The sequence below is a fragment of the Eucyclogobius newberryi genome, unplaced genomic scaffold (genome assembly GCF_026437365.1).
Source record: "Eucyclogobius newberryi isolate DKJ021-1_F unplaced genomic scaffold, fEucNew1.0.hap1 SCAF_14, whole genome shotgun sequence".
NCBI lineage: Eukaryota > Metazoa > Chordata > Actinopteri > Gobiiformes > Gobiidae > Eucyclogobius > Eucyclogobius newberryi.
Genome location: NW_027315768.1, coordinates 20524271 through 20550701, shown reverse-complemented (window position 1 = coordinate 20550701; position 26431 = coordinate 20524271). Strand labels below are relative to the sequence as shown.

Here is a 26431-nt window from a genome sequence, read left to right as displayed (position 1 = left end):
TACCACACAAACTGCAGCTTGATGCTCTGAATGTCAAATACTGGGAGTATAATATGTGATCTAGATGTATTCCTTATTAAATGTTCTTTGTTATCTATCTTAAAATTAAATCAGAAAAAATTTAAGATTACAGCTAAGCGAGGAGGTCTTACAGACATCACTTCGAGAGGATTAATTAAAATCAACATCTGCGTAATCAACATGTGTGATCTGGTTTAATCACCTGGAATTATATTTGCCATGCTTCAAAGAAGGATCCCTTAAATGGGAATTGGGAATTACTCAACAATCACCAAATTAACTCTTGTGACATCTGAAAAATTATATTCCGAATTTGCTCTGTATGGAATGGTTGGTTAGTTGTTCAAATGAAAGAACAGAGATCTTATTACGCATCAGAATTCTTCCAAATATGAAACGATTTCCAAAACTAATTCAAATACTGAATAAAAAAAACAACAACACACAAACACTGATCAAAATTCACATAATAATCCTGCATTTTCTGCTGTTTGGGTTGTTCATATATAACTAATGAGATGACATATTTGAATAAATTCTACAAGACTTCCAACTTGATATAGTTCAGTATTGTATTGTAGACCTTTAACACATGTAATCTGACTGGCCAAATATGATTCAGCGCAGCATAAGCAAATGAAAAAGTGAGTGTGATGGCTGGACACAGTGTGCTGGACCTTAGAGTCAAACAGACCTCTGTTGCTGCAGATTTTGCCATCTGGAGATGTACATCTCCGTTTGCTTTCCCATGGGCTCATGTCGCACTGGAATTCACATTTGTCTCCATGCCAACCAGCAGCACAGAAGCAGTTTCCACAGTAACACTGACCATGGCCTGGAAGCACATCACACAAATACATCACAACAACTCAACTTCCACAATCTTCAAATAGAGAAATTAATAAATACTACAAACTATCACTAAACTGTAGTTTTTACAATCAAACCGATAAGTCAAATTGTACATGTAACATTTGTGTCTATTTCATTACTGTCACAATAAACATAAACAATTCACAAACAGCAAAATGTTTTAGTAATATTCAAAATGGAACTATTCCATTACCGCAAATGTTGATTCAAACTAAATTGTAATTTGCTTTCAAAGAACATTGTATGCATTCTTTCTTCCTTCCGATTTGAAAAATAAAAGACAAACAATTGTGAGTGAAACTTTGATGAAAGGGTCATGATGACATATTTATAACTGGCCAAATACACCTCACTAAATAACTGTTATATATTAAAGAAGAGGGTAAACACATGGGTTGGTGATAACTCCAAGGCCCAATTACCAAATAAAAGGAAATGTGTCAAATAGTTGGTAGAAGATCTGTGTGGAATAGTCTTCATCTTGAGAGCTCTGGAATTAAACCAAACCTGTGTTACAGATTGTTTCTGACATCACCATCCCTTGTATATGGGCCTCAAAACCCTTACCACGGACACAATAATTGGATATCTTTGGAACTCCCCGTGGCCGGAAAAAAGCAAATACAAATTAAAGCCGCAAGCGGCATCCAACGGCCCTCGCGGGCCGCCGGCCTTCCGACTCTGCGCTTTCGACTTGATAAAGATGGCGCCCTTATTGTGTGTTGAATAAAAAAAGAACTTGACAGACGGCGACACATTGGACATGGCCAATCCAGTGCAAATCAACACAAGTGTCAGTCAAATTTGCTGCGCCGCCGCACAGAGACCGTAGCACTTGGAATAAAAATATGGATAACTTTTGATGCCGCGCTTGTGTAGATGATATTTCCCAAAGTAAAGCTTGATCGAGCTATTGCCCACGGAGGAGTTTGTTAAAGTGTGAAGCGTAAATGTGAACATTTCAAGGATTTGGCGTTTTTCCCATTTGTGACAGTATATTTGCAGCTCCACGGCACAGAGACCGTACCACCTAAAATCAAAATATGACTAACTTTTGATGCCCCGTTTGTGTAGATGATTTTCCCCAAATATGAGCTTGATCGGGCAATCGCCCTAGGAGGAGTTTGTAAAAGTGTGAAGCGTAAAAATGTGGTCATTTTAGAGATTTCGCTGTTTTCCCATTTCTGACATATATTTGCGGGTCCGCCACACAGAGACCGTAGCACTTAGAATCAAAATATGGGTAAGTTTTGATGGCCCGCTTGTGTAGATGATATTCTCCAAATATGAACTTGATCGGGCTATCGCCCTAGGAGGAGTTTGTTAAAGTGTGAAGTGTAAAAATGTGGTGATTTGAGCGATTCTACGATTTTCCCATAAGGATAACATGGGATGTTTCTGTCAACGCTACGGTTACGCCGTACAAAATATGACTTTGGCTCTCATACTTTTATGATCAGGATGGCAAATTAGAATTTTGTTCAAAATATCATGTCATTTGGAAAAACTCTTGTTTATAGGCCACTCTGAAGGCCAAATAGTCAGAATTCTGGGAAACGTTTGCGGCTCCGTCGCACAGAGACCGTAAAAGTTATCCTTAAAATTTGGATAACTTTAGATGCCCCACTTGTCTAGAGGACGTACACCGATTTTGAGGTTCGTGGGCAAAACGCACTAGGAGGAGTTCGTTAAAGTGTGAAACATAAAAATGTGGATATTTGAGAGATTTTGCGGTTTTCCCAAAGGGATAACATGGGAGGTTTCTGTCATCGCTACGACTACGCCGTAAAAAATAAGGCATTTGTCTGATTGGCTTTTTTGATCAGGACGCCAAAATAGAATTTTGGGTAAAGTTTAGAACATTTTGGTAAAACTAATTTTTGACCTTCAATGTTAATTTAAAGGTCACTCTGTAGGGGGCGCTATCGCGCCCATTTCAATTTTGTCATCATAAACTGGTCCAAACTAGAAAGTTTAACAACTGATTCAAATTTGGTCCTAATCGGACTTGTTTTGATCAAATGGGAGCAATTTTTAGATCTGCAATATTCCAAAATAAGTTGTCCAACTTTGCGGCTGCGCCGCACACAGACCGGTAAAGGTATCTCAAAAAATTGGATAACTTTAGATGCCCCACTTGTCCAGAGGACGTACGCCGATTTTGAAGTCGGTGGGCAAAACGCCCTAGGAGGAGTTCGTCAAAGTTTGACGTGAACAAAATGGCTAACACAGCGTGTTTTCATTTTCAAAGGAAGATGGCGGCCATAGGGTAAGTCTGGGGGCGTGGCCACAATGATTTTTTTTTTTTTGTCCTCACGAGAGGAATGCGTGTCCCGAATTTCGTAGCTTTACGACAAAGTTGACCTCGGGGCGTCTCCCATAGGCGCAATGTATTTTGACTTTTGTCGGTGGCGCTGTCGCGCCATTTTTTAACGGAAAAAAAAATGGCCCAGAAAAAATAAAATTTTTTGCCGATTCTGAATTTTGGGCAAAGTTTGGTGAGTTTTTGAGCATGTTCAGGGGGTCAAATTAGAGATCAAAGCGCTGAAGAAGAACAAGAAAAATAATAAAAATTAAAGCCGCAAGCGGCATCCAACAGCCCTCGCGGGCCGCCGGCCTTCCGACTCTGCGCTTTCGACTTGATAAAGATGGCGCCCTTATTGTGTTGAATTAAAAAAGAACTTGACAGACGGCGACACATTGGACATGGCCAATCCAGTGCAAATGAACACAAGTGTCAGTCAAATTTGCTGCGCCGCCGCACAGAGACCGTAGCACTTGGAATATAAATATGGATAACTTTTGATGCCCCGCTTGTGTAGATGATATTTCCCAAAGTAAAGCTTGATCGAGCTATTGCCCACGGAGGAGTTTGTTAAAGTTTGAAGCGTAAAAATGTGGTGATTTGAGCAATTCAACGATTTTCCCATAAGGATATCATGGGATGTTTCTGTCATCGCTACGGTTACGCCGTACAAAATATGACTTTGGCTGTCATACTTTTATGATCAGGATGGCAAATTAGAATTTAGTGCAAAATGTCATGTTATTTGGAAAAACTTTATTGTTTATAGGCCACTCTGAAGGCCAAATAGTCCAAATTCTGGGTAAAGTTTGTGGCTCCGTCGCACAGAGACCGTAAAAGTTATCCTTAAAATTTGGATAACTTTAGATGCCCCACTTGTCTAAAGGACGTACACCGATTTTGAGGTCGGTGGGCAAAACGCACTAGGAGGAGTTTGTTAAAGTGTAAAACATAAAAATATGGTAATTTGAGAGATTTTGCTGTTTTCCCATTTGTGACGTATATTTGCGGGTCAGCCACACAGAGACCGTAGCACTTAGAATCAAAATATGGATAACTTTTGATGCCTCGCTTGTGTAGATGATTTTCCCCAAATATGAACTTGATCGGACAATCGCCCTAGGAGGAGTTCGTTAAAGTGTGAAGCGTAAAAATGTGGTCATTTTAGAGATTCCGCTGTTTTCCCATTTGTGACATATATTTGCGGGTCAGCCACACAGAGACCGTAGCACTTAGAATCAAAATATGGATAACTTTTGATGCCCCGCTTGTGTAGATGATTTTCCCCAAATATGAGTTTGATCAGACAATCGCCCTAGGAGGAGTTCGTTAAAGTGTGAAGCGTAAAAATGTGGTGATTTGAGCAATTTCGCGAATTTCCCATAAGGATATCATGGGATGTTTCTGTCATCGTTACGGTTACGCCGTACAAAATATGACTTTGGCTCTCATACTTTTATGATCAGGATTGCAAATTAGAATTTTGTGCAAAATATAATGTCATTTGGAAAAACTCTATTGTTTATAGGCCACTCTGAAGGCCAAATAGTCAGAATTCAGGGAAAAGTTTGCGGCTCCGTCGCACAGAGACCGTAAAAGCTATCCTTAAAATTTGGATAACTTTAGATGCCCCACTTGTCTAGAGGACGTACACCGATTTTGAGGTCGGTGGGCAAAACGCACTAGGAGGACTTCATTAAAGTGTAAAACATAAAAATGTGGATATTCGAGAGATTTAGCGGTTTTCCCATAGGGTCATGGGAGGTTTATGTCATCGCTACGACTACGCCGTAAAAATTAAGGCATTTGTCTGATTGGCTTTTTTGATCGCGACGCCAAAATAGAATTTTGGGTAAAGTTTAGAAAATTTTGGTAAAACTAATTTTTGACCTTCAATGTTAATTTAAAGGTCACTCTGTAGGGGGCGCTATCGCGCCCATTTCAATTTTGTCAGCATAAACTGGTCCAAACTAGAAAGTTGAACAACTGATTCAAATTTGGTCCTAATCGGACTTGTTTTGATCAAATGGGAACAATTTTTAGATCTGCAATATCCCAAAATAAGTTGTCCAACTTTGCGGCTGCGCCGCACACAGACCGTAAAAGGTATCTCAAAAAATTGGATAACTTTAGATGCCCCACTTGTCCAGAGGACGTCCGCCGATTTTGAAGTCGGTGGGCAAAACGCCCTAGGAGGAGTTCGTCAAAGTTTGACGTGAACAAAATGGCTAACACAGCGTGTTTTCATTTTCAAAGGAAGATGGCGGGCATAGGGTAATTCTGGGGGCGTGGCCACAATAATATTTGTTTTTTGTCCTCACAAGAGGAATGCGTGTTCCGAATTTCGTAGCTCTACGACAAAGTTTACCTCGGGGCGTCTCCCATAGGCGCAATGTATTTTGACTTTTGTCGGTGGCGCTGTCGCGCCATTTTTTAACGAAAAAAAAAATGGCCCAGAAAAAACAAAATTTTTCGCCGATTTTGAATTTTGGGTAAAGTTTGGTGAGTTTTTGAGCATGTTCAGGGGGTCAAATTAGAGCTCAAAAAGCAGAAGAACAAGAAAAATAATAAAAAATATAGCCGCAAGCGGCAATGATCGGCCCTCGCTACGCCGCCGCCACGCCGCAAGAGGAGGGGGCGCTAACGCGCCCCAATTGTCCTTTTATTACGCCTACTGCTGAATCTGTGACGCTGTCACATCTTCTCCCCTTTGTTTTACCATCAAAAAGCTATTTTATTTTGAATTCTTGGCAAAATGTGCGGCTTTGCCGCACAGACACCGTGACTCTTTGAATAAAAATGTGGATAACTTTTGATGGTCCACCCCTGAAGATGAGTCTCACCAAATTTCAGGTTAATATGTCTAACGCCCTAAGAGGAGTTTGTGAAAGTCTAAAGTGTAAACATGTTCTGGCGATTTCCCCATTGGAATAACATGGAAGGTTTCGGTCATCATTACGGCAACGCCATAACAATTATGACATGGGTCTCATTGACTTTTCTGATGGGGATGCCAAAATTGAGTTGTGTGTCAAATTTCATATAATTTCGCAAAACTAAATATTTAACCTCCATATAAAATCTGTAGGGGGCGCTGTGGCTCCAAATTAATTTATTTCACTTCAAGTAGGTTTAGGGCAAAGAGTTTAACAACTGATTCTAATTTGACGCAATTCGGACTTTATCTGCGCAAACGGCAGAAATGTTAAATTTGGGAGATTTCTGAAATTCTTGCTACAGTTTGCGGCTTTGCCGCACAGAGACCGTGACAGGTATCAATGTAATTTGGATAAATTTTGATGTCCCACTCCTCAGTAGCATTTTCACCAAATTTCAGCTTTTTAGGGCCAACGCCCTGGGAGGAGTTCGTAAAAGTACGACGTTTGGAAAAACTCCGAAGTCATGTTTAGCCATTTTTGAAGCAATATGGCCGACATTTGGTTGGGCGGACGGCGTTGCCGTAATAATATTTTTTACTTCTCTTGTCACCATCTACCTCTGCGCCAAATTTCATGATTCTACGATCAGATTTTTTTTGGGTCATTTCCCATCTCTCAATGCATTTTTGGTACATTTGGGGGCGCTGACGCGCCAATTTTTTTTTATTTTAGAAAAGGGAAATAGCCAGAATGTAGAGAGGCACGATTTTTAGAGGTGTGCAAATTTTTGTGACTTTTCGTCAATGTTCACTGGGTGAAAAATAGGGGGGTTGGTCCCGAGAAGAAGAAGAAGAAAGAAAGAAAGAATTAAAGCCGCAAGCGGCATCCAACGGCCCTCGCGGGCCGCCGGCCTTCCGACTCTGCGCTTTCGACTTGATAAAGATGGCGCCCTTATTGTGTTGAATTAAAAAAGAACTTGACAGACGGCGACACATTGGACATGGCCAATCCAGTGCAAATGAACACAAATGTCGGTCAAATGTGCGGGTCCGCCGCACAGAGACCGTGACACTTGGAATAAAAATATGGATAACTTTTGATGCCCCGCTTGTGTAGATGATTTTCCCCAAATATGAGCTTGATCAAGCTATTGCCCTTAGAGGAGTTTGTTAAAGTGTGAAGCGTAAATGTGAACATTTCAGAGATTTCGCTGTTTTCCCATTTCTGATATGTATTTGCGGGTCCGCCACACAGAGACCGTAGCACTTAGAATCAAAATATGGATAAGTTTTGATGCCCCACTTGTGTAGATGATATTTTCCAAATATGAACTTGATCGGACAATCGCCCTAGGAGGAGTTTGTTAAAGTGTGAAGCGTAAAAATGTGGTGATTTGAGCGATTCTACGATTTTCCCATAAGGATAACATGGGATGTTTCTGTCATCGCTACGGTTACGCCGTACAAAATATGACTCTGGCTCTCATACTTTATGATCAGGATGGCAAATTAGAATTTTGTGCAAAATATAATGTCATTTGGAAAAACTCTACTGTTTATAGGCCACTCTGAAGGCCAAATAGTCAGAATTCTGGGAAACGTTTGCGGCTCCGTCGCACAGAGACCGTAAAAGCTATCCTTAAAATTTGCATAACTTTAGATGCCCCACTTGTCTAGGGGACGTACACCGATTTTGAGGTCGGTGGGCAAAACGCACTAGGAGGAATTCGTTAAAGTGTGAAACGGAAAAATGTGGATATTCGAGAGATTTAGCGGTTTTCCCATAGGGATAACATGGGAGGTTTATGTCATCGTTACGACTACGCCGTAAAAATTAAGGCATTTGTCTGATTGGCTTTTTTGATCGGGACGCCAAAATAGAATTTTGGGTAAAGTTTAGAAAATGTTGGTAGAACTAATTTTTGACCTTCAATGTTAATTTAAAGGTCACTCTGTAGGGGGCGCTATCGCGCCCATTTAAATTTTGTCATCATAAACTGGTCCAAACTAGAAAGTTGAACAACTGATTCAAATTTGGTCCTAATCGGACTTGTTTTGATCAAATGGGAACATTTTTTAGATCTGCAATATTCCAAATTAAGTTGTCCAACTTTGCGGCTGCGCCGCACACAGACCGTTAAAGGTATCTCAAAAAATTGAATAACTTTAGATGCCCCACTTGTCCAGAGGACGTCCGCCGATTTTGAAGTCGGTGGGCAAAACGCCCTAGGAGGAGTTCGTCAAAGTTTGACGTGAACAAAATGGCTAACACAGTGTGTTTTCATTTTCAAAGGAAGACTGCGGGCATAGGGTAAGTCTGGGGGCGTGGCCACAATGATATTTTTTTTTTGTCCTCACGAGAGGAATGCGTGTCCCGAATTTCGTAGCTTTACGCCAAAGTTGACCTCGGGGCGTCTCCCATAGGCGCAATGTATTTTGACTTTTGTCGGTGGCGCTGTCGCGCCATTTTTTAACGAAAAAAAAAATGGCCCAGAAAAAACAAAATTTTTCGCCGATTTTGAATTTTGGGTAAAGTTTGGTGAGTTTTTGAGCATGTTCAGGGGGTCAAATTAGAGCTCAAAAAGCAGAAGAACAAGAAAAATAATAAAAAATATAGCCGCAAGCGGCAATGATCGGCCCTCGCCACACCGCCGCCACGCCGCAAGAGGAGGGGGCGCTAACGCGCCCCAATTGTCCTTTCCTTACGCCTACTGCTGAATCTGTGACGCTGTCACATCTTCTCCCCTTTGTTTTACCATCAAAAAGCTATTTTATTTTGAATTCTTGGCAAAATGTGCGGCTTTGCCGCACAGACACCGTAACTCTTTGAATGAAAATGTGGATAACTTTTGATGGTCCTGAAGATGAGTCTCACCAAATTTCAGGTTAATATGTCTAACGCCCTGGGAGGAGTTTGTGAAAGTCTAAAGTGTAAACATGTTCTGGCGATTTCCCCATTGGAATAACATGAAAGGTTTCGGTCATCGTTACGGCAACGCCATAACAATTATGACATGGGTCTCATTGACTTTTTTGATGCGGTTGCCAAAATTGAGTTGTGTGTCAAATTTCATATAATTTCGCAAAACTAAACATTTAACCTCCATATAAAATCTGTAGGGGGCGCTGTGGCGCCAAATGAATTTATTTCACTTCAAGTAGGTTTAGGGCAAAGAGTTTAACAACTGATTCTAATTTGACGCAATTCGGACTTTATCTGCGCAAACGGCAGAAATTTTAAATAAGGGAGATTTCTGAAATTCTAGCTACAGTTTGCGGCTTTGCCGCACAGAGACCGTGACAGGTATCAATGTAATTTGGATAACTTTTGATGTCCCACTCCTCAGTAAAATTTTCACCAAATTTCAGCTTTTTAGAGCCAACGCCCTGGGAGGAGTTCGTAAAAGTACGACGTTTGGAAAAACTCCGAAGTCATGTTTAGCCATTTTTGAACCAATATGGCCGACATTTGGTTGGGTGGACGGCGTTGCCGTAATAATATTTTTTACTTCTCTTGTCACCATCTACCTCGGCGCCAAATTTCATGATTCTACGATCAGATTTTTTTTGGGTCATTTCCCATCTCTCAATGCATTTTTGGTACATTTGGGGGCGCTGACGCGCCAGTTTTTTTTGTTTTAGAAAAGGGAAATAGCCAGAATGTAGAGAGGCACGATTTTTAGAGGTGTGAACATTTTTGTGACTTTTCGTCAATGTTCACTGGGTGAAAAATAGGGGGGTTGGTCCCGAGAAGAAGAAAGAATAATATTCCGATGCGAAAACAATGTTTCCCATTTTTCAAATATCATAAACTATACATTTTCGGAAAGCGCTCGCGCTTTCCTACCTCATGGTGTGGGTCCCTGGTCACTGACGGGTACTTTCGTTAATTTTGAGTGGGCTCCGCCCACTTTGTGTTTTTGGCCCTCTATACAGTAATAATGTTCAATTTTTGCATTACATGTTTATATGAACGGAACATGCAAGAGATGGGGAACGTATTCGTGAGCTACTTAGCGCAAATGAGTGCTTTATATGGGGATGACGACCGCTTCGCGGTCGTCATCTCAATGTAAAGTGCTCGTTTAGTGCGCACTTTTGCACGGGCTTCGCCCGTTTACAACGGTAATGTTCCATTTTCCTACTACTAATTAGTATGCACGGGGCGTGCATGAGTGGAGGAGTGCGTTAGTGAGTGTTTGGAAGTGGGCGAGCGCTTCGCGCTCGATTTCGTGCGCACTACGTGCGCACTTTCGCAGCCGTGCTTCGCACGGCCTTACGAGATTAATAGGCCTCTCGCCAGCTTGTGGCGCTCGGGCCTAATAATAATATTTTTAGCAAAAACAATATAGCCGTTTCCACTATAACAACAAATTATACATCGTTTGAAAGCTCTAAGCCTTCCCGATGCCGTCATGGGGTGGAATCATCATTACGAGCGCTTACGCGCTCGTCACTCCCTATTCTGTCGGGATGCCCCGCCCACTCCCCATAGACTTCCATTGATTTGAGCAGATACAAGCATGGCCCATGCCTGCGGCATGGACTCTCGCGTACGGGACGATGCCAGGAGGGTTTTTGGAGGAATGTAGCGCTTCGCGCTGCTGTTGTCAACAATTAGTGAATGGGCTACGCCCATTCACTAATTGTTGACTATTTCTGTCATAGCAGGAGTAAGTATGCATGATCCATGCCTTCGGCATGGGCTAGTTCACTGTACTTGCCAGGGGCGACGGGGTACCAAACATGCGGGCTGCGCCCGCATGTTTGGTCAGACAGTTGCAACGCTGCCTTCGGCAGCGTTGCGGGAGCAATAGGCCCTCCGCCCTGCTGGGGCTCGGGCCTAATAATATTCCGATGCGAAAACAATGTTTCCCATTTTCCAAATATCATAAACTATACATTTTCGGAAAGCGCTCGCGCTTTCCTACCTCATGGTGTGGGTCCCTGGTCACTGACGGGTACTTTCGTTAATTTTGAGTGGGCTCCGCCTACTTTGTGTTTTTGGCCCTCTATACAGTAATAATGTTCATTTTTTGCATTACATGCTTATATGCACGGAACATGCAAGAGATGGGGAACGTATTCGTGAGGTACTTAGCGCAAATGAGTGCTTTATATGGGGATGACGACCGCTTCGCGGTCGTCATCTCAATGTAAAGTGCTCGTTTAGTGCGCACTTTTGCACGGGCTTCGCCCGTTTACAACGGTAATGTTCCATTTTCCTACTACTAATTAGTATGCACGGGGCGTGCATGAGTGAAGGAGTGCGTTAGTGAGTGTTTGGAAGTGGGCGAGCGCTTCGCGCTCGATTTCGTGCGCACTACGTGCGCACTTTCGCAGCCGTGCTTCGCACGGCCTTACGAGATTAATAGGCCTCTCGCCAGCTTGTGGCGCTCGGGCCTAATAATAATGTTTTTAGCAAAAACAATATAGCCGTTTCCACTATAACAACAAATTATACATCGTTTGAAAGCTCTAAGCCTTCCCGATGCCGCCATGGGGTGGAATCATCATTACGAGCGCTTACGCGCTCGTCACTCCCTATTCCGTCGGGATGCCCCGCCCACTCCCCATAGACTTCCATTGATTTGAGCAGATACAAGGATGGCCCATGCCTGCGGCATGGATTCTCGCGTACGGGACGATGCCAGGAGGGTTTTTGGAGGAATGCAGCGCTTCGCGCTGCTGTTGTCAACAATTAGTGAATGGGCTACGCCCATTCACTAATTGTTGACTATTTCTGTCATAGCAGGAGTAAGTATGCATGATCCATGCCTTCGGCATGGGCTAGTTCACTGTACTTGCCAGGGGCGACGGGGTACCAAACATGCGGACTGCGCCCGCATGTTTGGTCAGACAGTTGCAACGCTGCCTTCGGCAGCGTTGCGGGAGCAATAGGCCCTCCGCCCTGCTGGGGCTCGGGCCTAATAATAATATTTTTAGCAAAAACAATATAGCCGTTTCCACTATAACAACAAATTATACATCGTTTGAAAGCTCTAAGCCTTCCCGATACGCCCATTCACTAATTGTTGACTATTTCTGTCATAGCAGGAGTAAGTATGCATGATCCATGCCTTCGGCATGGGCTAGTTCACTGTACTTGCCAGGGGCGACGGGGTACCAAACATGCGGGCGCAGCCCGCATGTTTGGTCAGACAGTTGCAACGGAGCAATAGGCCCTCCGCCCTGTTGGGGCTCGGGCCTAAAAAGGATGACACAATCTGCACCCACACACAAGGACTGGACTGACATTGTAACAGACACACGGAAGATGGATTTGGAAAATGTTAAGTGTGTCACGTTTTTGTAATGCGTGTGCTCTTTTTCATACTGTCTAATGCTCTGGTCACGTTTTGTGTTTTGTGTTCTTTATAAAAGCCTGTTGATGAATAAAAGGGTTTTGAGTGGGGCCATACCTCCACACACCTCTCCACTGTCCTCGTCCAAACACTCGCTGTCATCACACTCACAGAACTGTCCCGTAATCAGGCCCCTGTTGTCCTCACTGTGACACAGGCAGCTGCCACAGTTACAAGTGCCTGGAAAAGAAGTCACAGTTACCCACTACAGCACAAGGAACGGCTGCTCTGATCACAATACACAGATGGGCTGCAGCTGTCGAAGAATAAAAAAAAGAAAAGGCTTTTTTGCCATATTGTTAGACTTGAGTCAGAATTACATTGGATTTGTATTCAACATTTAATGGTCTGCATTTGTCACTCGCCTTGCAGGCAGCATATTAAGTAGTAGACATGATTTGACCATACTTACTTTAGAAACAGTACAATAGTGTAATTATTTCTGTTTTACAGTAAGGTCAGACTGGGCCAAAACGCTTCAAAAAGATTCAAGATGTGTAGACTTACAAGACAGGGTCCGTCATGAAGGATTTGCAACCAGGGTCAGAAGAAAACCTGTTGTCAATGTCATTGTTTCCTGACTTTGTGTATATATTTACGGAACAATGAGCTAGAATATCCCATTTTAAACCCCAATAAAATAGTGAGTGACAGGTAAAAATGCTGTGAATATATGAAGTCAAGGGCAAATGTTGTTTTTTTAATTAATATTGGTGAACTTAGGAAAATAGGTACTGAGATAATAATAATACTCACTTGGTTTTATTGAAATGTGTACTGTTTTTCAGTTGAAGAGAAAACATTATATGAAATTAATTGGGAAAAATATTACTTCTGACAAATCATCCAATGAGCATCAAGTTCAATGTAATTTTGCTTCATTCATTAAATATGCACAAGTCCATATAATGAATGCAGTATTGCTCTAAATACAAAAACAGTGTGGTGTGCACCTCTGTTGGAGCAGACGACTCCTTGCGGGTTTTTGCAGAGCTCTTTGCTTTTCTTGCCTGAGAGGGTACAGTCTTCCTGGAACTGGCAGGCCTCACCAAACCAGCCTTCATCACACTCACACGTCCCACAGTCGCAGTAGCCTTGGTCTGATGGGGAAAGCAGCACAGTTCATGTCACAGCAAATCAGAAATTCACTCTATGGACACAAGGATCCTCAAGAGCGAAAGGTCGATGTGATTTTCTCTGTAATGCAAAGTCTAAAGTGCAGTTTGAAATTCAAATTTTATATGTGCAAATTAGTGAGTCACACTGACAACTTCTTGTTAGTATTATTGGACACGCCACAGACAGTTTCTCATCCTTCCCTGGTGCTGAGCAACATGAAAAACAGGAGGACTCATTCTATTCAAAAGAAGGATGTTTAATAGATCTCTCTAAGGGCCGTGTGCATCTCAATCATCTCCTGACATGCCTGCCATGTAAACGCAGTGTCCTTTTCAAGGGCTGGTCATCACTCATTACCAGAGACCTATCCTATCCCTTCCTTTAATCAACCCTATTCTAGACACTCCTGAAAAAGTAGAGTAGTTTTCTGACACCATAAGAGAAAAAGAGAAAAACTGGAAATACCACAATTAACGCAAAATCAATTGTTTTAACTCATCAAATAGAAACTGTAAATCAAATGTTGCTCTAAACATCCGACATAATGTTCACCAGAATTATGTTCACCAGAATTATGTTCACCAGAATTATGTTAACGCTTACACCATCAGTAATTATTTGGGTTGCAACTGTTTGCTTTAAATTATGTTATACTATTTAAAGGTAACAGTATATCTTTATTGAGAACAATTTGTGGATCCTCTGGATAATAGTCATAACATTAATCCTCCCTTGACAATCCATTCCAGATAAACTGCCCATTTCCCCTAAGACAAGTTTACATGTGTGGGCCGCTAACTGTCTACAACATTTATCTCTTTCATTACTTCCGCAGCAGTAACTCTAGAGGTATGGGGGTGTCAGAGTTCATCCCACGCATGCATATTTGAGCAGCACAGGAATCCACCCAATCTCTTCATTCCTGCGTTAGGACTGAGCAGGGGCTGTGTTTATGTTGACATAAATGACAATAATAACCGGTGATGTGAATTTACAGCGATTAACTGGTGATGAGGTGACAATGATGACTCATACAGCGAGCCCGTTATATCAGGTCTTAAATTTAGCAGCTTCATTAATGAAAAACAATGTGTGATATTGAAAAGAAGATAAACAAAGACATTGATTGTTTGTTGTATAATCTCAGTAATAGAGAAGAGCTTAAAAGTTATAAAGCAATTTCTTGTGCAGGATTGAAAGTTCTTTTCTGATATTCATGACAAACAAGTAAATTTGCCTGTATTGATTTGATTAAGATTACTGAGTTTTTCGATCTTTAGAATATGTTTGATTTATTACCCCCCCCCCCCAACAAGAGAAAATAAAGCAATTTAATTCTGTGCTTTACTGCTGTCCTATACTAGCACCTGATGTTTTCAAGTGACATTTTCTCACTTACTCCGTGTGGATCATGTTCTCCACAACACAATTGCTCATTTCAGCAAGTAATTATTTGGCTGTGTCTCCTCTCCCTGGGGGCCGTGGTGCGTGAAACAATAGGGCGTCAGGCCCTGTTTAATGGGAAATATCACAGAGACACCTGTCGCAGGTAATAAAATATTCTCTGTTTCTGCGGCCCCTGAATGAAGGCCTGCTGCTTCATCCTTTGGCTTTTACATTTCCTTATATAGGGCCTGTCTACTTTAGTGAGTCTCTCATATCCTGCCTGTATCTCAGAGGGGGGTTTTAAGCCACTCCAGCACTGATCACAGCAATGTACTTTTTCAGCAAGCAGCCTTTGGACGCTGTAATTGGCCAATCCAAACAGCCGCTGAGTAGCAGAGTTGGACAGACTAAAGTGGCTTTTTCTCCTTTGCAGCCCACACTGGAATCATTATGTGACTCACAAGGCACACTGCCCAGCTCCACCAATATTGAAGCGAAGGTGCATCAAAAGTTGTAAAAGAAAATACTAAGGTGAACTATATAATGGCTGTAACAGCCCAGCAAATTTGTACTGTACTTTCTGTACTACTTATTATTGGCCTTTTAAAGATACACTACTGGATAAAGCATAAACATGCTCAGCAAAAACAAAATGCAGTTTTTATAAATAATTGATCTGCACTAAAGTTGAACATTTACGTAATTCTGACAACCGCTCTTGGAGGTCTTTGATCAGAAGCAGCCAAGCCATGTCCAACCTAAAACACCCTGCAGTGCGATCTTCTCTGATTCGAGGTCAGGAAGACCAAGGGCTGAACAAAAAAACAGATGCTTTGAAAAGTTGTGGCTAAAGCAGATAAAACAAGGCTACACTCTGAGCCATAAGAATAAAAAAAACATGTGTCTCAGAGATAGGATTATGTAATAGGATTCTACTGAATGTACCCATAATTAAATGAGTCAGGAAATGTCATTATTATTACTTTTGGTCACAGACTATTTCTGTAAACTATTGCCAAATCAAATCCATAGCAAATCAATTGTACATCATATCAAACCAAGCTTAATTATACACCCTCCCTAATTATTTTGTAATACTGTGTTGATGATAAAGATTATACATTGTGACATTGCTTTGCCTGCAGCACCTTGGCCGTCTCCCTTTGTGTCTTTGATAATGGAGAAAAAAACGTGATGAATGGTTGGAACTGAAGCAGACAGCAGTCAAACAGGAAGAAAAAAAACACCTTGATGACAGTGAAAGGGTTAGAGAGAGGATAGAGGGAAGAGGGAAGAGGGAAGAGGACGACGAGAAGAAAAGGGCAGGCTTTTCATGTGGCTTATCAAAAGAGGGAAAATGCAGCCTGTGAAATGGAGAATGGAAACAGAGCCACATGTGCACCGAACATTTAAGTGCCTGGAACAGTCGGAACACTTAATGTAGTTAGCCTGTGCTCATATTATTCCAATACAAAAAAGGCATTATTTCAGTTTCAGTAGGAGTGGCTGATGTGGTAAAAAAAAAAAAAAAAAAAATCAGATCCACATTTTTCCTACAGTCTATCGTGTATTAAATGTAATCTTGGTTCATGTACATATTTTATCTTCATATGACTAAAGCCATCTTCTAATAATCCACCTGTCACTCACTCATAGCATGACCATGGATGACCAAGTTTGAACATCTGCAATCAATAGGGAAGCAATATGTAGGGTCTGTATGTAATTTTTTTCATGTAAAGTCAAATCTGTTTAACCGCAGTACACATATATTGTAAAAGCAGCTGTGACTGCTGTGGGCTGTCTGTACCTATTGACCTTATTCCGCCCCACCCACTTTTTCCTCTTTTCCTTGGTGATCGGCACTGCCATTGTAATCTCACACCCAGTCCAGTGAAAATTCCATTGGTTTGAATGGAGGACAAGGGAAAAGTCTAATTATGCTATTAAGTAGATTGGTTTGTGTAAAATATCCAATGTTCCTGCACCAACAAGTCAAAAATGCACCAATTCCGTGGTCAGCCCCACAACGGCTTTTTAGTCTGTGCCTTATTTTCTCTTGAGGTCGGCAGGATTACAACGTATGGCGGCGCCCGGACGTGCTTCTGAAATAAGCGTGTTTTATTCTCCCCAAAGCAGGAAGTGCGCTGTTAGCATGATAGTTGTTATTACCCCGGGTAAACTTCACGCTAGTCTTTGAAAGTTGTGAAAAGCACTAAAATACCCATTGCCATGAATAATTTAGTTGCTCGGAATTAGGTAAGTGAGTCATAAATTTAAGACAGTAAAAATCAGGTACTGTGCTTTTAAGCTCACCAAAATATCACTAAAGGGATCTGATCCCAATTTGAATTTTGTCGTCAAATTGGTAATTTCTGAATGAATTATTGGAAAAGTTGTTCGACAATATGGATGAGCTGAGGGAACTAAGAGAAGACGTGGGAAAACCGCAGGCGAAGAATGAGACTATGAAGAATAAACTTATGGATTTGGAGTCCTTGCAGGTCTTGCAGAAACATTCCAAGACTTGTGGGAATCCTTGACCTGCTCGGCAAAAGAAAAGGAGACACCGATCCACCACGCAGCCTGATCATGTGGTTCCTGAATCACAGAGATATGGAACGATAGCTGCACACTGCAAGGCTCAAAGGAGACATCCAGTACCATGACAAGATGGGATTTGTCAACAATGAGCAAGTTTTGCTGCGTTTGTGAGGAAAACTGCGGTATGGTTTTGCTTTTCTATTTGTTTTGGGCATCTGATTTTCAAGATCTTAAGCATGGCTGTATTTATCAGTTTGCTCAACTAAAATAAACAGCCTTTTTCATTTTAAATAGTACATTTTCTTTTCGATTCCTCTAAGTTAAAAAGAAGCCACCGTATCTCTAATACCTAAAGAAGGAAAGTATCGACTTGATTGTGCCTCATCTGGACCAATCAGTATCTTGAATATGGACTTACGTACACGCCTCTATCATGTCCAAATGAATAGCGCAAATACTCCCAAATTTAATTCACAATGATCAAACAAGATTTATCAATAAACTACAGACCCAGGACAACATGGGGCTCCTTACAACAGTCAAACGTCAAGAATTAAAATTACCCACTTACTCTGAAAAAGAGGGAGACAGGGCTGTGCTTGGTCTCCCCTCTTGTTTGCTTTGTACTTGTAACAATTGGCCTAATATGTTAGAAAACCAGAAACAATTAGTAGTGTTTCGGTTGATGGGATGGAACATAGAATAACATTTCGGTGTTGCAACGCAAGTAGATACAGAAGCAGGAGAACAGATAACTTATAGAAAGCTCTTAATAGAAAAACAATTATAAACAAAACTCCTATAGACAGAACCTCTCATAAATACTTAAATAAATGCACAATTTTATTTATTCAAAATAAGAGCAATTTATTATAAATGTAACTACAAGTGCGACATTTTATACCAATAATGTACAATAATAATACATTTACAAGCCAAACAAATTATGACACTATAAGTCTATAATGCAACATCTGCCTGCTTTAAATTCAATAATGCAACGTAATTTAACCCCCCAAAGTGTAAAAGAAGACCATAGCCACAAATTCTGGTTTGCCTATTTAGGTCAATATGCTTTCTCACAACTTGAGACTTGATCCAACAATACAAAAATTAAAAGAGTTGGAAAAATGAAAAGGGTCAGATTCAAGGTTGGATTCATAGCTTTAAGAAGAAGAAGGGTGGAGTGCAATCATTGACTGGGAACATAACACAACCTTAAGCATAGTGCAAACTGGTTATAGATGTACGGTATGTTTGGTTATGTGCCCAGTGAACAATTGCTCTCCACCCTGCCCATCTTGTTAAAGCTATGAATCTGACCTTGAATCTGACCTTGGCTGGACTCTTTTCATTTTGATATTGTTGGATCAAGTAAGGATAACCAAACATACTGTAAATCCATAACCAGTTTTCACCATGCTTAAGGTTTGTTTTGAATGAGTGAAAACAAATATCCTGGTAAAGAGCAAAGGGACATTTCAATGCCAGTATAGAAGAAAAACACATGATTTGATGTTATCAGGTGGCAGTGAGAGGCGGAGATAAGGGAGCCTCGGGGAGAGAAATTGGCTGCTGATCTCACACAGCGGACCCGGCATACTGCACGGGCCATTGGAGATCTCAAGAGGAGCTTATTCTTCCCTTTGCTTTAAAACCCCACTAGCGTGTGCTTACGATTGTGCACTTTGTGTGTGTGTCAGTTTGAAAGGGATACAGATCAATATGTGTGCCTAGCCTGGACCCGGTTTGAAAACTCCTGCCTTTATGGATGCACTGGGCTAGCAATTGCAACCATCGTAGCCGTGAGTGAAACCCCATTATCAGAGTGGAGCAGGGCCGTCTTTCTCCAGACTGCTGAACCATAATGAGCACCTCACAGGCGCCAACTTGTCTTCCCAAATAAATCAGTCAGCCGCCAAACCCCCAACCCACCACCCAACACACATATACACATATACACATATATCTCTATTAGACCTGTTCTTGAGGCACACCTGTCTCCATTATGACCTGATAGCTCATAGCCCAGTGACTATAGAGGGCACTGCACAAAAGATGATAGAAATATATTTCTATTATAAATGTCTGATATGGTCTGACTTTGTACATTTGGGTGGCAAGAAACACCAATTAAGCCTATTATATGCAAAGCTAATGTTTGTGTGTGAATCAAATGTACACTGCTGGTACTATAATGTCTCCTATGTTTTGAAGATATGGAAAATTATAATATCAGGAGTAATGTTGTAATCTTTCAAATACGGGCGTAAAGGAGTATTTCAGCACTCCTGTGGGTAATTTGATAGTCATTTCACATTTGTCTCACACAACATTGAAATTGGAACAAAAATTAACCTGAACCTAGTTTAAAACCAGCAGCGGCCGGTCCATTAAGGGCGCTGGGGCGCCGCCCCCTCTGTCAATCTGCCAACTATGTCAATTTATTTTGTGTCTAAAAACAATATAATTCATTCAAAAATATCTTATATTCTTGTTAGTGTAAATATGTAAAATAATAATGTATATCCATATATATATATCTATAAATACATATAGATGTATACTTTGTTTGCGCGGCACATGGTCTGCTGCCTGGCGCAGCCTGCGTCACTTTTCTACGTAGCCGTGGGGCGATTTGAATAGAGCCCCAGAGCCCCATAGAAAATAAATGGGGATTTTTAGCCAATCAAATCACAATCAAAAGTGACTACGTCACTATGGTTTTCTCCATGGGAAAATAGCGACTTTGGGGCTCTCCAGAAAGCGCCCTTTTGAACGTAGTAGTTACGCCATGGAGCTACGCTTTTTACGCTAGAGACACAGACATGTGCACATGTTTACGTCTTAAAACTGCATCTACAGACGTCTGTGACAAAAGGTACGTCCAAAAGGACTCAGAATGAGCTGCTCAACTGTTTGATGCTTAATTTGTGTTGAAAGCGGCTGATTTCGTATCAGTCCGAGCCGAGACATGTGATCTGTCAAACCCCGTGCTACGTTACCATGACAACAAACACGCAGTTTTTTTTAGTTTATTACTTGCCTAAGGCTAACGCTAAGCATTAAGTACCGCTTAACTTCTAACTTATCATTAACAAAAGTGGAAATAAAGTGTGTTTACTTAATTAATTCAGTTGTAAATGTGTATTTAAAATATTTATCCATACAGTCAATGTTAAAAAATTATATTTTGGACATTTAAAAAAAAAAAAAAACACGGTCATGTCAAATAGCCCCCCCTATAATTTGTACCACCAGCCGCCACTGTTTAAAACGTACATACCACATCTGGACTGTACCTGGGATTAAAGGGGCCAAGGCAAGTATAAAGTAAATATTTTCAAATACTGCAGTAAAGCTAAGTTCAAATGCCTTTTTAAAATGAGCGAACTTTCAAATAGTAATATGGTACTGTAGGGTTTTTGTCATTAGTCATTATTCATTTGTCATTATTGCATAAAATAAAACGTTTCTAAAATATTTCTTTACTGTATGTATTTGTCACTCATCAAATTCTGTATTATAAATTGGTCAATGACAAACGTATCTTGATAAAAATATTGAATTGCTATTGATGGACTAAAGCTAAAACTGCTAAACAGCTAAAAAACACTAATTTACAAGACCACATGAAATTGATTAACATGAGGTGTATATTTTGGTACAGAGTCAGTCTGGCCAAGAGGGGTATAGTCTCTGTACCTGAGGGGTACAGTTTTCAACTTAAATTCAATTTATTTTTTTAGCGCCCAAATTCACAACAGCAGTTGGGCAACAATGAAATATTTAAACAAAATTTACAGGAATTTGGCAAATTCCTGTAAACTGTAAAAAAAGACCCAGAGCATAGTCTGACCCAGAAGGGTATAGTCTGACCCAGAAGGGTATAGTCTGACCCAGAGGGGTATAGTCTGACCCAGAGGGGGTATAGTCTGGCCCAGGGGCATAGTCTGGCCAAGAGGGGTTAGTCTTGCCTAGGTTGTTTTCCCCCAGAGTACAATTTGTCCCGGGATATGGGTTAAATAATCTAGGCAGGGGTTACCAGAAGGTCTGCTATACCGGAACTAAACCCAAACCAGACTAAACCAGTACTAAACCAAAACTACAGTACATCAGGACAGAACTGGGCTCAAACAAAGATTTGTGTTAGCCAACCTAAGTAAAGTGCCAGTTGTATTGCCTCTAATGGCAGTCAACATAACACACATGAAATCTAAAAGCCCTAAAACAAAGTAAGAAGTTCCAGCTAGTTTAAAAAAACAACAACGGAAATAAGTATAATAATAATTGTATCATGAAACAAACCTATTGTTTGAACTCCGTAACACGGCAGTTGAGCCATGCCAGTGTTGTATTGGAACAAAGTTTGTTTATGTTTACGTGCTTGGCACCACATGTTCCATGCCCTCACTCACCATTGCAGGTTTTCCCATTATGTACGGCACAGACCCAGTCATGGCATTCACAACGAGGCCCATAAAACTTTCCTGGATCCGTGGCTTGGCAGATGCAGATGCCGCAGTCACATGTGCCTCTCCCACTGCACACTTTGCTATCAGGCGTGCGGCAGCGGCGAGTGGATGCTTCTGACGACAGCCTGCACACACCTCCTCCCACCTGGCTAGAGACACACAGGGAGCAGAGGTTTACTGGGGTGAGAGGTCAAGGGTTAACTGTGGGTTGAGCACATCTGGCCTGTTGCTCCAGGAAGTGGGGATGTTTCCAGGCCTTAATTACAATTTGTGATCGTGATATACTCTGTGGCATGTCTCGTGTGTCTTTATACGTTAGTCTGATAAATAATCCAAATAAAAAAGGGAATTCACAGAATGGAACTTTGAAGGCAAATTTTACTCTGATAAAGAATAATCATGCTATTGCAGGGTTTCAGATGACATTACAGCATTATATAGGCTAATGAAATTTACCGTGATACAGCTAGGGGGGGGGGGCAGCTAGGTTAATGAGTCTAGTCACTAATAGAAATCATCAGATAAACTTTTGTGAATTTACCTTTAAGATATTTCATGACAATTGCAATACAATCAATAGGAAAAACTGACTCTTGCCAGCCATCTGACAGTATGACATCATCACATTCTAGAATCTGAAAACAACCAGTTACCTGCCTATAAACATAGTCCTGTCAAACTGTTCTCTTTTTTTTCCCAAAGAAGGGAGTTGTTTTCTATCTGGTGCTATACATTTTAATAATAGATTTGATCTTTATTTTAAAAATTAGAAAATATTATATTTATTTATTTTGAATAGATTGATGGATCAAATCTATTTTAATATTTGAAATAATAATAATGAAATAATAATAACTAATAATAATATTAACAAACAATGTATTGAAAATATTGACCTAATTTTGCCAATCGGCCCAAGCTTTTCCCATAACATCGGTATCCGCCTAAAATTTTTACATCGGAGCACCACTATTAAGTGCAATTTACAGTAAATATTTTTTACTTTTACCTCATAACATTTGAAAGCAGAATTCTGTACTTAATACTGTACTTAATATGTCAACAGCTTTATTTTTAAAAGGACTGAAATTTAAGAATATTTGTAGGACATTTGTGGTGACATCCTGTCCAAAGGGTTTGAGTTCAAGTCCTGATCCAAAAACATGCAAATAAGAAGTCTAGAAACATAGAGAAATTTATTATTTAGCCCATTTCACGCCTTTATTAAAACTCTGTGCGAGACACTTTTACTTTTTACTCTTAAAGTATCATTTTAAAGATGTTTTAAGGAGATTGTTATATGTGATACTTTTACATGTTTTTTTGGTCCTGTATCTATACTTCTACTTAAGTAACGGGCGGCAGCAGCTCAGTGGTAGAGTGCTCGTCTTCTGATCCGAAGGTCAGCGGTTTGACCCCCGCTCTGGTAGAGAGGTCAGATCCACTGGCCCACAGGTTGGCGGTGCGATTGCAGCTGCCTCAGGTGAATACTGCCGTTGTGTCCATGGCCAAGACACTTAACACAACTCACCATTTAAAGCACTTTGAGTGCCTTGACAGTAGAAAAGCACTATACATTATGTGACCATTTACCATTTAAGTAACAAAACTGAGGGCTTCCACCACTGGTCTAAACCAGGTCAGAACTAAAACAGCCCCAAACCTGCAGTAACATTTGAGTCTGTAAATGGACAATCAATACACTCATTTGAGTAAACAACATATCAACAATGTGACAATTCATCATGCTGACTTGCTGTCGAGGGAGAATGAAAATCTATTTAGTCTGCACAAAGACAGAACAAACACCATGGAAGTACAACATTTTGCAGAGAAGATTAGGCTAACTAATGGAATGGTATTAAACTGACTCTCCAGCAGACGTGGCAAAGTTCTATTTTCACATCATGCAGTTTTCTCACATTGCTTTGTTTTTTTTGGATTCTTCCTGACATTCTTTGACTGTTCAAACTTTTCTGAGATCAGACCAGCTCCTTTTAAGTGGTGGACAGAGTTAAACAGTGAAAGGAATACGTTTTCCCGTCTCTCTGTCTCTCTCATTAAAATACTATTTTACAACAAACTGTATAACAGCATTCAGTACAACAGGTGCACCAGCAAGGCATTGTAAGGTATTTGATACAGAACATTTGTGAGATAATAGCTATTTGTAACAAAAATTCTGCTTGTATTTCTTTCTACATTCTGGCTCATGGTGAGTGATTATTTATGTTTACGTTATCTGAACTTGAGCTTCCCTTCTGTAGGAGAGTGATTAGTTTATTAGACTTAATTCTCAAAGTACACAAGGTAAACAAAAGACAATATTTTATATACTGACTCAATGAATGCATTCTATGAACTCAGACCATTCCTCACACTAAACTCCCAGAATGTTGTCTTTGTCAGCAAAACTCTGTGCTTCCCATTTGCTTTCAAGTCTCTCTTCTCACACAGAATACACTGGAAATACACAATGCTAGGCAGAAACTCACCTCACCGATTGTAACACAATGTCCTCCACTGTACAGAGCAGGATCACAAGTAACGGCACTAGCACGGACTGCATCAAAGCCCCTGAGTGCATGTTTAAATCCCAACAGTTACTCCGGCAAAGTAGCTTGAAGGAATTTCCCTTTCCTAAAACAGACAGCAGGCAGAGAGAGAGTGAGGGGAGAAAAGGAGAAGAAAAGCAGCAGGCTGGCCTGAGCTGGCCCAGTCTCTTCAGAGGCCAACAGTCCTATCCATACAAGTACCTTGGATTAGTCCACAGGCACAGATACAATCCGGGGCAGTAAGAAAAATAGGCAAAAGAAAATTCTGGATGAATTTCGTATGTAATTATAAGCAGACTCTATTTTCCATTTCCTCTCTTCCAGATGTTTTTTATGTGTTGCAGGTGTGCTTGTTTCATACTGTTAGGGTTGGCCATAGCCGAATGGTTAATGGTTTGGTCACAGTTCACATCAGGGCTTATGTTTCAAGACACTTCAGCCCCAACAGCAGTGCTTTACAAAGTGGGCGTCTGCCCCCCTGGGGAGTCATGAAGCGAGATAAGAGTATTTAAAAAATAATAATTTTGAAACTGTATTAAACTTTCTTTTTTTCCAAGGGTAAAAGTATGTTTTTGTTAAGATTTGCAAAATAACGCAATAAACTACCCAAATAAATACATAAAATAAAAACCTGAAGCCACACTTCTGTCATTCTGCCCCGGGTCAGCTGTGGCTAGAGAAGTAATAGGCTAGTAGAAGTAAAGTAGAGTTTGGTTTAACAATACTACAATCACACACAAGTGTAACCTAATTATGAAAACCCAAGGGCATGCCAGGCAACACTGGAACATTTTAAGATTACATACAGCGCAACTATTGAAAAGAGGAAACATTTGTTGCCTACAAGTTGCAATTAAGTTTGCCTGGAACGCAAAGACTAGGCCTCTAATTTAATGATATTGTATTACTTGTACAAACATTAAAAGAGCATGCCTTGACCTCTGAAGCAGAGCCACCTTCACTGTCACCATGGTAACGGCGCGCTCCCGTGCACGCGGAGCTGTTGATGTGATTGCCATCTGGGCGCGCGCTCTCTCTCTCTCCTCAACGCAATCGTGTCACCGGAAAACAGCTGATGTTATGGAGAAGAAAACACAGGGTTGGTAAAGAACCTCCGAATATCGTAAGTGACACGCTGCATGTACATTTAGCCTTACGCCGATTGTTCCACGAGGACATCTTGTGCTGAAGCGGACACAGGTGAATCTAGAGGCAGCTGCTACATGCGATGTTGCTCCAGGAAGTGGGACGTTTCCATCCTTTGGAACAGGCCTTGGTTACAATTCGTGATGTTGTTGTTACTCGGTGGCATATCCCGGCTTTCAAAGGCTGTATTCGTAGTTTATGAGATTCTCCGTTGCTCATAATGCTTTAGCTTCTTTCGTGTTTAGCTTATTTTTAGCCAATGTAGCATCTTAGCTCGTAGCCGTTTCCATAGTAACCGATCTCCTCATCAGGCTCAGGCCTACATTTCAAAGATAACATGTAAGGTTAGAGTAAGTATAGGTGTAAATGTCCATGTGTTGGGCCATTAGTCGTGCTCTTATCTAAAGGATGCTCCGTTGGACAGAACATTTGTCTTGTTAAAATCCCTGGGGGGCAGCAACTGTGTAACTACATTTAGCCTACAACTGTCACAATTAAGTCAATTCAAGGTAATCAATTATGCATAGGTTATAGCTAAAAATAGGCTATTCCTTATAGTAAGAAAATGCCACACAAAAGCAGTTTTATTTATTAATTGTGGTCAGACAAGCACACGTATGGATGTCAGAATAATTAATGCTGTCTGCCATGCTTTCATTGAATGATCAAGCACATTCAAAATTACTTATATTAAACATATTATGTCGCTAGTGTCAGTTGAAGAAATCGCTAACACCTTTGGAAATGTAATTTTAAAAATGTAT

General features: G+C 40.8%; 2 protein-coding genes across 6 annotated transcripts in view; one reads left to right on the top strand and one right to left on the bottom strand.

Annotated features, from left to right (window-relative positions):
* Positions 1-24730, bottom strand: part of itgbl1 (integrin, beta-like 1) — a 39278-nt gene extending 14548 nt beyond the window's left edge. The window contains exons 1-5 of the mRNA XM_072444874.1: positions 24462-24730; positions 21910-22115; positions 13396-13542; positions 12500-12622; positions 716-856 (exon numbers count right to left, since the gene is read on the bottom strand). Coding sequence (XP_072300975.1) covers positions 716-856; positions 12500-12622; positions 13396-13542; positions 21910-22115; positions 24462-24553 — 709 coding nt within the window. The 5' untranslated portion in view covers positions 24554-24730. The remainder of the gene's footprint in view (positions 1-715; positions 857-12499; positions 12623-13395; positions 13543-21909; positions 22116-24461) is intronic.
* Positions 24731-25550: 820 nt separating this feature from the next.
* The window catches only part of nalcn (sodium leak channel, non-selective), a 41777-nt gene continuing 40896 nt past the window's right edge, over positions 25551-26431 (top strand). For 3 of the 5 annotated variants that reach the window (XM_072444871.1, XM_072444870.1, XM_072444869.1), the window contains exon 1: positions 25555-25644. In XM_072444871.1, coding sequence (XP_072300972.1) covers positions 25597-25644 — 48 coding nt within the window. In that variant the 5' untranslated portion in view covers positions 25555-25596. Of the gene's footprint in view, positions 25645-26431 lie in introns of all 5 variants that reach the window. The other 2 variants (XM_072444873.1, XM_072444872.1) reach the window with 2 other exon arrangements.